Source organism: Octopus bimaculoides, chromosome 13, assembly GCF_046866305.1.
Source record: "Octopus bimaculoides isolate indiv1 chromosome 13, ASM4686630v1, whole genome shotgun sequence".
NCBI classification, from domain to species: Eukaryota; Metazoa; Mollusca; class Cephalopoda; order Octopoda; family Octopodidae; genus Octopus; species Octopus bimaculoides.
The window spans coordinates 56,311,231-56,323,574 of NC_142940.1; the positions used below are offsets into that span (position 1 = coordinate 56,311,231).

Genomic DNA, 12,344 nt, shown 5'->3' on the forward strand with positions numbered 1-12,344 from the left:
TGATTTTTAAAATGAGAATATCTGAAATAAACTAGACTGCTCTCAAAAACGAGAATACTAAAAATGAACCTGACTGCTCTCAAAATTTAAATTAAAAAGCAGATCGATTCCAAAATCTAATCTGTTCATACCAGTCACTAGGCCAAACATCCCTGAAAGTTTTACCCAAATCCATTCAGCAGTTGTTGAGATATCTTGTCCATGGACAAACAAACAAACACGACTGAAAAACAATACCTCCACCTTCGCTAAGGCAGAGGTAATAAAACAGAGAAGCCTGAAGAGTCAGATGTATGGAGTGCTAGCATAGGTTTTACTGTTACTAGTTAGCAGTGTCCCCTGTTTTGTGTTCAAATTGTACTGTGGTGACCTAACTGTATCCCTTACACTCACTTCTAGAAAGTAGAACTCATTTTTTGTTATTATTATCATTATGTGCTACTACTGTCCCCTCTTTCTCCTATTATTGCCATTTTTGTTATTGTTATTGTAATTATTAATGTTGCAGGCCGGAATTATACCGAGTATCTGGAAAGTTTGAATTACTTGATAGAATACTTCCGAAATTGCGTGCCAAAGACCATCGTGTTCTTCTTTTCTGTCAAATGACGTCCCTCATGAGCATCATGGAAGATTACTTTGTATGCAGAGGTAAGTTTTGATTCAATATCATCACACTCGCTTCAACAGTTGCTTATTCCACTTGGCATAAAAAGATTTCATTGAATATCGTATTTTGCTTAACATAAGAACACATCACTCAACATTAGCACACATCACTCAACACCAGCACTCCACTCAGTGCTAGCATATGTCACTTGGCAATATGAATTCATCTCTCATCTCTAGTACACATCAATGTCTAGCTGCACTTTGCTCATCACTAGCTACCTCTTCTTACTGAGAAAGAATATTTTCATGTGTTTATTTTTCAGGTTTACGCTATTTACGACTTGATGGAACAACAAAGTCAGAAGACAGAGGCCATCTTTTGGCTTTATTTAACCAAGAAGAATCTCCTTATTTTATTTTCCTGCTCAGTACTAGAGCAGGTGGTTTAGGTTTGAATTTACAAGCTGCAGACACTGTCATTATCTTTGATTCTGACTGGAATCCACATCAAGTAAGTTAACAAAAACTGTTTCATGTTGATGTATCAGTATGTGCTAACTTCCACTGAAAATAGTCTTGTCTGTGACTGTTGTGTAAATCTCCATGATTTTCAATTGAGAGAGACGTAAGCTTCACTCAGCTCAGCAAGGTATTATGTTGAAAGGAAACACATGTTAGATGCATCATGGTACACTTTCCTTATGGAAGGTGTAGCAGATGAAGCTATGTTCTTTCTGAACAGTCCATAGCCATGTCTATCACAGTGATTTAACTCTTCCTCAATTTAGACATGAAAATATTTCTAAACTCATTGTTTGATTTTTTTTTCACCACGTTGTTTTTTAGTCTTTCAAAACAAATCAGTTGAATGCCAAGACTAGATGCTTTGTGGTGTCTTGTCTGTTATCACAGCTTTGTGTGTTCAAATAATAACGAAATCAACTTTATTTTGAAGTTGGTTAAATACCTTTAAAAAAAAAAAAAAAAACTTTGGCAATATTTTATCATTTCCATGTTCTATTCCACTACTTCTGGTAAATCTAGGATCATCACAACTTTGTATTCTCGCCTCCAAATATGTTACGACTTCTTTCCTATATGAAGAAATAAATGATGTGTGTGTGTATAAACTGTGTATGTATTTGGAATTTTCAAGATTTCCAGGATTATGTAACCTATATTGACCAATGTTATCCTTTATGTCATTTCAGGATCTGCAAGCTCAGGATCGTGCGCATCGTATCGGTCAACAAAACGAAGTACGAGTTCTTCGTTTGATGACTGTCAATAGCGTTGAAGAACGAATTTTGGCAGCTGCACGTTACAAACTTAATGTTGATGAGAAAGTGATCCAAGCTGGTATGTTTGATCAAAAGTCTACTGGAACTGAGCGCCGACAATTCCTACAAGCACTACTTATGCAAGAGAATGATGAGGAGGAACAGGCAAGTGATTGCTTTTATGTCAAGGTGAATAAATTTCGTAATGGAGGAGTGAGTATTTATATTTAATATTGGCTCCAAATTTTGAGTTTAAATTTGCTGCATGTGTTGAATTGTGTAATTGTGCAGTAGGACATTTAGTGCTTCACATTTTAGTTCACTTAGTTATTAGGAAACAAGTACCAGCTCTTCCAGGAATTATTATCTGCCTCATCCAAGAGGAGAATTGTCGGATCTTTTTTAAAACGGGGGCCACATTTTTCATTAACGAAACACTTTGAAACTTGGAACACTGGTAGAATGTGTCATATAAAACATCTTTTTCTCTTAGTCTTCTTAAAAAAAAAAGAAATCCATAAATTATTCCATGTTAAAGTTGTCGTATTTCTGTAATTTCAACCAATCACTGACGTCCATTCAGCCGATATACATTAAGTGCCGACTACATAAACAAACGATTCTGAAACAATTAACCCTAACCCTAACCCTAGGGTTAGGGTTAAAGCAAATTTAAAATGAAAAAAGCAAATAAAACGAAGGTATGGAGATTAAATACGCTTTACATCGCTTAATCAGCCAAAGGAGTAAATGTAAACAACTGAATACTTGTCAGTGATTGGTTGAAATTATCGAAATAAGACAATTTTTTACATGAAATAAATTCGAATACAAAGATATTTTTCTGTCCTATAACACAAAATAGATAAGTATACGAAGTTTGAAAGTCTTTCGGTACCAAAAACACCACGTAAAACATTAATGAAAAATGTGGCCCCCGTTTTAAAAAAGATCCGAATTGTCTCTTATTTATTCTTCTTTGAAGCAGGTCCCGAGTTCAGACCCCTAAAACTTTGTTGGTATTCAGCAGGCACTATGATTTATGTAGTGAGCTGAAGAGAATTTTTAATTAATTGAAATTACTTCAGGGAGAAGAAAAGTGATTGAAGTTAACGCCAGTTGTGAGCAAGGGAGAGAAATCCGAGATTTCAATTTATTAAAATTTAGACGGACACAAAGAGTGGCAAGTGTGTCTGACCTTTTAGTAACTATGGTGACGACTTGAGATTTGTTTCAGTTTTATTAGACCTCATAAGCATATATCTAGCACAATACTACCTGACTTTAGAATGACTTTTGGAAAATTTCCCAGATAATTACTCTGATTTGGATGGTCTGTAATAAAAATAACCTTACACCATTTATTGCTATCTTTTTATCCAACAATGTTGATAGTCAAGTGGAATGGCAGCAGTTTATAACCTGTTTGTGTCCAGAATATTTAACTTCCAAATGGCTAGGTTCATTTAGCTATAAATACATACTGTAGTTAAGAAAGATGTCAACTCTAAGTAATAGCGGCACTGTGATTTTGACAAGTGTTTCAGCTGTAACAGTAGCTTAGAACCAGTTTGGCCCTGATTCAGAAAACTTACAAATCAAAGGCATTCTAGCCAGGAATACAACAGCCAATACAAAACGGTGGATGTCCTCTTTCTAGCAGTTTGTAGCTACAAGTTCAACTTCTCCAATGGGTCTGGAGGAGACAAAATGAAATCATCCCAATGTATAATCTTCTCCAGAATTGGTGTCTGAAGACCAGTTCTTATTATTATGGGACTCTGCTGCTGATGACATCTAAGCTGTTGAGTCAATAGATGATGAAACATTTACATTAGTATCCAACTAGCTATGTATGTATGTGTATGTGTGTGTTTGTATATATATATGTTTGTATATATATGTATATATTAATGTCTTGACTATCTCTGAGTGTGGAAATAACTGTCACTCATGGGTGAAGTATTTTAGACTGTTGCTTTCTTTCTGTCCTATTCTAAGATACAACATTTAATGTCTAATAACAATTCCTCCATTCACATCATCAAGGAGTGAATTACTTAGAGGATTTATTTCACGTTCTGTCTTTCAGGAAGAAGATGAAGTACCTGACGATGAGACGGTTAACCAAATGTTGGCTCGAACTGAAGAAGAGTTTGACTTGTATCAGGTCAGTTATTTCTCTTAAGTTTCATTTTGCATTTCAGCGACTAATAGTTACAGATATTCTATGAGTGAATCACTGCTTCATTGTACTTACAAACAAAATACTATGAAATTATTATTATTATTATTATTTTTTTTTTTTTTTTTGTATGTATGTATGTATGAGAGGACAGTTAATCAGTTGTAACATCAGTGTTTTTATTGTTTACTGTGGTGAAAGATATGGATGTGTGTACTTATATATTGATGTGCACACACACACATGTATATCTGTATGTGTTGGCATTTCTTTGGAATTGAAGGTTTTTTTGCCTTTGCAGAATGCAAGTCCACCACTAACAAAGTGACAAGCCACTTTTGTTAAGCATTTGGGGTTTGTGTTTATCTGAATTGGTGTGTGTGTGTGTGTGTGTGTGTAAATAAACTTGCACATATTAAAAAAAAAAACTCAATCAAAATAAATTAAATGTAATCAGTTTTGTTTTCCAATATACCATGCCTAAAAGAAAATCTATTCATCTATTCCCCCTATATATACAAATATATATAGTAGCCAATATAAATGGTCTTTTCAGTCATGCTTTGCATCATATCTGATGTTAAACGATGATGATTTTATATATATATATATATATATATATATATATATATATGTGTGTATAGTGAAAGAGAGATATGGAGAAAATTAACATAAGAGGCACAGGGATAACTGTTGTGTAGGTAAAAATTAATCATTAGTTTTAATATACTCATTGTTTTTGTTGGTTTTTATTGCAGAAAATGGACCTTGAAAGGCGAAGGCAAGAAGCTAGAGATCCAAAGCGTAAGCCCCGATTAATGGAATCTGATGAATTACCTGAATGGTTAAGGAAGGATGAGAAAGAGGTATGTATTTCTAGAAGATATCTAGTTGGAAGGGTTATACTTAATAATTTACCTAACCAGTGAACAAAAATTTTCTCTCTTCTATACTGATATTCAAGAAAGTTCTAGAACTCAGAGGAGCAGATTAATGTATCTTCTGTAGAACCTACTGGCTGTAAATTATTGAGATTGTTGTTTTGCCCTACTTTAACAATGATCATCCCAGCTCTATGAAGTTAGATATTGTAGTCATCACCATTCTCTATCATAAGAGAATCATCTAATGTGTCCATTTAGTATCTAAAACAGGTCGGGTTGCAAAATAGAGGTTCTTATTAGCTCTTAGGTGTAGGCGATATTATTGTATTATGTTCCAGAAATGTAGCTCTGCAACTGTCTCTTCACTGGAAGAAAAAGAAAACTGTAAGGAAACCATATGATCAAGTAAGAAAGGAGTCTTGTAGATTATCCATGATTATCTTTATCTTTCAGGTCGAACGTTTAACCTATGAAGAAGAAGAAGACAAAATATTTGGGCGTGGCTCCCGCTCAAGAAAAGAAGTAGATTATTCAGATTCTCTCACAGATGGCCAGTGGCTAAGAGTAAGTATTTTGTCTTGCTTGTAAACATTAAGGGACTTTTTGTTATAGAAGAAGTCAACACTGTCTCATTAAATGTTTGTTTCAATTCACTACTGTAGGTTTTCTTTATTTAATCATAAGCTTCTTTGAATCAATACTTTAAAATGACTGGATATTGAAGATGAAAGGAGAAAATGGTTAGATAAGATACATAGTGAGGATAAGTATTTAAAAAGAAGCAGGTTTAAATGAGACTGAAGTAGTTTGATTTGTTAACAAAACATTCCTGTATCCACCTTGACTAGTGAGGATGTAATTCCAAAGCTTAACAGTTGTTCTAACAAAGCAGTTTACAATGTTGTGTTTATGTTAAGATCAGCCAAGTTACATTTGTGTTCAGGTCAGTCAAGCCATGTCTGTTCAGATGGACCAATGTTGATCTTCAAATAGTTGCGTTTAAGAAGCAACTTGTCTGCACAAGATTATTTCAATATGTAATGACTTGATGTGAAGTTAATTCATCCTTATCTGCATCAGGCTCCAGTTGTCTGTAGAAACCATGCGAAAGCAGATGACTGGAACCTGGTACAGTCCTCTAGCTTGTCGGTTCCTGTCAAACCATCCAACCCATACCAGCAAGGAAAATGGTTGTTAAATGGTGATGATCTGCTGTTGGGTTTTGGGTGGGATTTGCTACTGTTTAGCTCTGAACCACCCCACATCAAAACAACAAGTAAACAATATGATGTCACTTAACCCCTATATGTGTTTATTATATATCTGAGTGAGAAGAATGGTTATTATAAAGCTGTTCAGTCGTGTGTTTCTTAATCTGACATAATCTTTTAATCTTTAAGGCTATTGAAGATGGCAATCTAGAGGAAGTGGAAGAGAAGAAAAAGGCAAAGAAAGCAAAAAAGCGAAAATACGTTGATGATGATGATTCAAATTCTGCCTCAACTCCACAAAACAAGAAAGAAAAGAAGCGACGTGGGCGACCTCCCCTTGAGAAACAACCTCCAAATCCTCCAAAATTAACTAAAATGATGAAGAAATTACTGGATGTTGTACTTAGCTATAGAGACAGGTTTGTTTTGAAATATTGTATTGTCAGTCTGTTTGATTTGTTACTGTAGATGTATTATATACACTAGTATACATCTGTTGTTGTAATATACACTTTTGTGTTAGCTGTCATGTGCATGAGCCTCTTGAATTATCATATCCCTTCAAATCACACCCTTGCTGTCTTAATACAGGACAATGTAGCCCTAAAATATAAAAGAAAAGTGGGATGGTCAAGGCTGGAATGCATTTGATCAAAGGTCTGCTTGACCTGGAGCTAAACAGTAGCCACTACTCATCCAGCACAGCTCCATTCAAGCTGTGATCCTCCACAATCAACATTACTGTTTCAGCAAACACCAATTCTGCCATCAACAACCTGTGACTAGTCACTTGATCTGGTGGAAAAAATATTTTGTTGTTGACTATTTTGAATAAAAAGATTAACAGCATTGATAGGCTGAAATGAAAAAAAAAGCTGTTGTTACAAAGAAATCTCGCAACTGAATACTGTGTCATGGGTTCATATTTTATCACAGGTGTTTTGCTGTATATCTTGACCATTTAATTATTCTATTTGTGGAGAAGAAAAAATACCAGGTTTCCTTCAACAATCTTAGCTGTTCATCCTACTGAATACTCAAACTAATCTGTATGGTTTGTGAAAGACCCACTTACCTCCACCCCCCTCTCTTTCTCACACACACACTTACTTTAAAAATTACATTATGTGCAATAACGAGGGTGTCTGTAAGTGTTGTTACTGTTTCAATGATCTGGCTTATATGTTTACTGTTGTATGTAGATTAATATAAGTTTTTATATGTATTTATTTTCTAGTGATGGTCGAGTCCTTAGTGAAGTCTTTATTAGTTTGCCATCACGTAAAGAATTACCAGAATACTATGAAATCATTAAAAAGCCAGTTGATTTTAGAAAAATTAAGGTAGGTCTAACCTGTGTTTTGTCTATTTTACATCATATTGTATTGTTACTGTTGTGTTATTATTATTAACTACTGCTTTAATATTTAGTAACCATCCACCTGAGCAGATAGGAAATTGTGTACTGAAGGCTCTTTTCCAACATTCAAGAATTTATACACCCTTCAAAGCAACTATGGATCTATGTCCATTTAGCAACTATGTTTTTCTGGATTTGGCACTTTAGCCAAGGGTTTTCTGTCGTAGCCTCAGATTCATTAGCACCTTTCTAACCCTTTTAATACCAATCTGCTTGAGACGGACCCTGGTTCTATGATACAAGTTTCCTTTTGGAAAGTGATACAATTAAAACCTTTCCATCAAATTTTCATATTAATTATAATCCAAACACCTAACGACAAATTTATTTTACTCAATTACTTCCCAAACTCATCTAAGCAGTGGTAGCAAATGGGTGAAGCAACCTTTTCTTGCTACAAACTATGCTGGAGTCTGGTGAATGGGTGTGTGATAGTGCAGCAAGCAAAAATATTTTTATAATATCTTCAAAATATATTGTGCTGTGTGTACATGTCTGGGTTATGTTTCTTGCACCCAGGTTGTGCTTTGATGAAATACATTCTAGGCAAAAAATACTTAGAGCCAATCCTTAAAAATAATACCCGTGGATGGCCACAATCCAATGACTGAAACCAGTAGAATATGGTTCTTTTGTTTCCTCTCTAACCATTTTAAGTGATAGGCTGTCTACACTTGTAGAGGCGTGTGGCTTAGTGGTTAGGGAGTTGGACTTATGATCTCCAACCAACTCTAGTTTTGTAACATAGTATGTTTGCAGTTTTTAACCCATATCTGGCCTAAATACTTTACCTGTTTTAAAAGTATACAATCATATCATCAAAATTTCGAAGCTATGAGATAATGCATGATTAATTCAAAACAATGTGAGTAAATAAGTGGAATATTCGACAGAGTAATCTGAATGCGGAAGTATTTACTGCGTGTTTTTATTTACACGCCTTTCTTTTAAATTTGCTGCTAATGGCTCTAAGGAACTTTGCAATAAATGGCATATTGGTTTCAAATTTTGGCACAAGGCCAGCAATTTCAGGGGAGTGGATAAGTCAATTACATCAACCCTCAGTACTTGACTGGTATTTATTTTATCAACTCTGAAAGAATGAAAGGCAAAGTTGATCTCATTGGCATTTGAACTTAGAATATCAGATTGGAAGAAATTCTTATTTCTTTATTGCCCACAAGGGGCTAAACACAGAGGGGACAAACAAGGACAGACAAAGGTATTAAGTCGATTACATCGACTCCAGTGCGTAACTGGTACTTCAATTTATCGACCCCGAAAGGATGAAAGGCAAAGTCGACCTCGGCGGAATTTGAACTCAGAACGTAACGGCAGACGAAATACCGCTAAGCATTTCGTCTGGCGTGCTAACGTTTCTGTCAGCTCGCCGCCGATTGGAAGAAATTCTGCTGAGCATTTTGTCTGGCACAGTAACAATTCTGCCAGCTCACCACCTTCTGCAGACCATACAATTAGGTTATTAATATGTTATTTACTACTAGTAAATGACATATTAGCCTAACTGTATGGTCTGCGGTAGACTCATTATATTGTGTATATTGAATTACTTTAAAATGCATTAATATCATATGTATATAAATGTTGTCTCTTCTTGCAGGCTAGAATCAGAGACCACAAATATCGAAGTCTCGATGATTTGGAACGGGATGTAATGTTATTATGTAAGAATGCACAAACATTTAATGTAGAAGGTTCTCTGGTATGTATTGATTACAATTCTATCATCATCATCATCGTCATTGGCATTATCATCTGTTCATTTTTCATGTTTGCACAAGTTGGATGGTCTTCTCCATTACATCAATTCTTCTCTTTCGTCATCTGCTTTGTGAGGTTCAGCATTTCGAGATCAGCTTCCACTATTTCTTTCTCTTCTCCTGGCTCTTCTACTTGGATCATTTAGTGTTTCTTAACCAAAATGTCATCCTTCATATCATACAATAATTGATTATGTGTGGTTGAGAGAAAGTGTGTGTGTGTGTATGTGTTTACTGCTTTACTATTTGTGTCTTTGTTGATGTTGAGTTAATAAAGAGGAATAATGACATAGATTTTAATACATTAATATTGAATTTGTTGGCCTAAAGAAGTGTTTTCTGTGAAATGTTTTGCTGGAGTAACTTAAAGGTTTTACTGGCTATCAGTTTTTTTATATTATATATGGTCTATATAAAATGGGCTGTTCAACATTTCTATATATATAATTATAAATGTTATACATACTTATATTTTAATCTAAAGTTGTTTCAAGTGTCTATATTAATTTAATTCTAGCTTGACTAACTTTAGCACAAATCGGTAAATGTTTTGTTTATTTGATTTCTATTTTGGAACAAGCATTGTTGGCTTAGCTTAGAATATCAGAGCTATTTGTCATTTAGGGACCAAATTAGATTCAAACCTTGTTCTCAGTGATCCACTGGCATTCGGAACGAAGCCTTGAGTTTTTTTAATACATTTATAAGTACTGATGTTAGATATACAATGCATGCATGTAATATGTTATTGCATATGTCTTTCTTGTCATGTGAATTAAAACCATTGCTCTGTTTGTTTCAGATATACGAGGATTCCATTGTGCTACAATCCGTATTTACTAATGCCAGAGAACGATTAGAAAAAGATGGCTACCTGCCATCATCCGATGACAGCTTCAGTGATGACGATGATGCTGGAAATCCTGATAGTGATGATGATCAAGATGATGATGATGATGAAGATGAAGAAGAAGAAACACCTAGTATGTTTCATGATTTTTATGGTTTGAACTAAGATTGTTGTGTTAAGATTACTGTTTTCCTGAGCATGTAGCATGAACATGCTCACCTCCATCTCCAGGGATTGCTGTCTTGTAAAGTTGCAATATGTTGATTCTAAACCCGGGTTGGCCAACCTGAGGCGCACAGGCTGCATGTGGCCTGCAGACTTTTATATTGCGGCTCACTTGGTACTTTCTCGAAATAGGTTACAAACATTAAAAAAATTTTATTAGGAATTAAAGATTGTAATGAAAATAAAAAAGAAAGATACTACTGTTTTTGCAATGATAATATTTCATGTTGAATCAACGATCATTCATTCATTATTGTAATAATAGCGTGAGAAAGCAAAATGCTTTCAGTTCTGTCAGTATACATGCGGCCCTCAAAACGCTTTCTGTGATTAAAGTTGGCCAGGCCTGCTCTAAACACATTAATTAGCTTACAATTTAACTCATCTCGTTAAGCTGTTTGGATCTGAGATATACACAGTTACCTTTCTTCGAAGAAAACCCTAAATATGTGTAACTCTGCCTTCTCTCTCTCACTCACACACACACACACACACGCGCGCGCGTAGTTATATTCCAAGAATTTATACACTTTCAAGAGAATTTGGGATATAAAGCTATAAATAATAGCATGTAAATATTGGGTTGAAAAATTTACGCACCAGGATAGAAAATGGACATTAAATAATGATGATGATGATGTAGTTAGCCTACAATATATGGTTGATGATGGGGTTACATAGGTACACATAGATAATCATCCTCTCTCTCTCTCTCTTTCATTCATTCCATCTGTAAAATTTGCTCTACGTTATTGTTTGACATCATTTGTATAAAAAATATAACTGTATTTATCTTGTGTTTGATAAATGTATATTTGACTTTTCTTTACAGGTCAGACTGTGAAAGTAAAAATTAAATTAAATAAAGATGCATCTAGTTCAGCAAAGAAGGCTTGTAAAGAGGTAAGTTCTGACAGCTGAACATTGTTTTCCTTGTCATTTAATTCTGGAGTAGGTTTCAGAAATATGAACCACCTTTCAGACACTGACAAAAGGAATCCTATGACAGCTAACCATATTGGGAAATGAGAAATTGGAACAGCAACTACACCATTAAATTGAGCAGAGTCTTCAAAAGATCAAAGCTTTAAAAAATGCAGGCTCTATTCCATGGAAAGAACACATCTTGTCTAAATCAAATAACTTGAGTTGCTGCAAGGAATCCATTAAATTATTGTTTAATATAAAGAATATTTTACTAAAAAAAGTGCCAGTAAGGCGACGCTAGTAACGATCACGCTCTGTGCAAATCCTGTATTTTCTCAGTCTATTTATGTATGGCTCCCATTTTTCAAGGACCTTCTACTTGAAGCTGTAGTTAATATTCTGGTCTCTTAGTTTCAAAATATGGTTGGTTAGTGTTGTGGAATTTCTAATGTTGATGTGTCTGAAGGATGATCCATTGTTGTAATATCTTTGTTTGAATTTACCTTCAACCATGTCTATGTAATTGTTTTTCTTGATTGCCTGATTTGGCATTGTTCAGTTTACTTCAACTTCATACTGCATGCCTGATCTCAAGGCCAAGGATCTGCATTTGTGCTCACACAAACCATATTGTCTTGTTTAATATGGTTACTTGAGAGGAGTGCTGTCATGGAAACCACAACTGTACATAATTTTCACAGAACACTCATTGAAAGTTTTTCTGTACTCAAGGAATATTTAGGAGATGCTTATCTTGAAAGACCAGGAATTTTTTATGTACAAAAAGTTTTACATTTAGAGAAAAAGAGAATATAAGCTATATATTTTTTCTCTGTCTATTCCTGGATTGTGTGGGGTGTATGATATTTTGTTTTTCTCTGTTGAAAGCACATCCTACCAAAATTTTCGTTAGATGATGATAGGCTAGAGATTATCCTAATTGTATTAGATATGAGGTTTCTAAACACA

At 34.6% G+C, this 12,344-nt stretch overlaps 1 protein-coding gene across 12 annotated transcripts in view; it reads left to right on the forward strand.

The window, feature by feature from the left end:
• The window catches only part of LOC106881555 (SWI/SNF-related matrix-associated actin-dependent regulator of chromatin subfamily A member 2), a 74,084-nt gene that overhangs the window by 57,138 nt on the left and 4,602 nt on the right, over positions 1-12,344 (forward strand). For 6 of the 12 annotated variants that reach the window (XM_014931988.3, XM_014931995.3, XM_014931990.3 and 3 more), the window contains 11 exons: positions 509-651; positions 936-1,123; positions 1,824-2,105; positions 3,985-4,062; positions 4,836-4,943; positions 5,415-5,525; positions 6,362-6,591; positions 7,410-7,515; positions 9,214-9,315; positions 10,176-10,356; positions 11,281-11,351. In XM_014931988.3, the coding sequence (XP_014787474.1) occupies positions 509-651; positions 936-1,123; positions 1,824-2,105; positions 3,985-4,062; positions 4,836-4,943; positions 5,415-5,525; positions 6,362-6,591; positions 7,410-7,515; positions 9,214-9,315; positions 10,176-10,356; positions 11,281-11,351 (1,600 nt within the window). The remainder of the gene's footprint in view (positions 1-508; positions 652-935; positions 1,124-1,823; positions 2,106-3,984; positions 4,063-4,835; positions 4,944-5,414; positions 5,526-6,361; positions 6,592-7,409; positions 7,516-9,213; positions 9,316-10,175; positions 10,357-11,280; positions 11,352-12,344) is intronic. The other 6 variants (XM_014931992.3, XM_089362049.1, XM_089362047.1 and 3 more) reach the window with 2 other exon arrangements.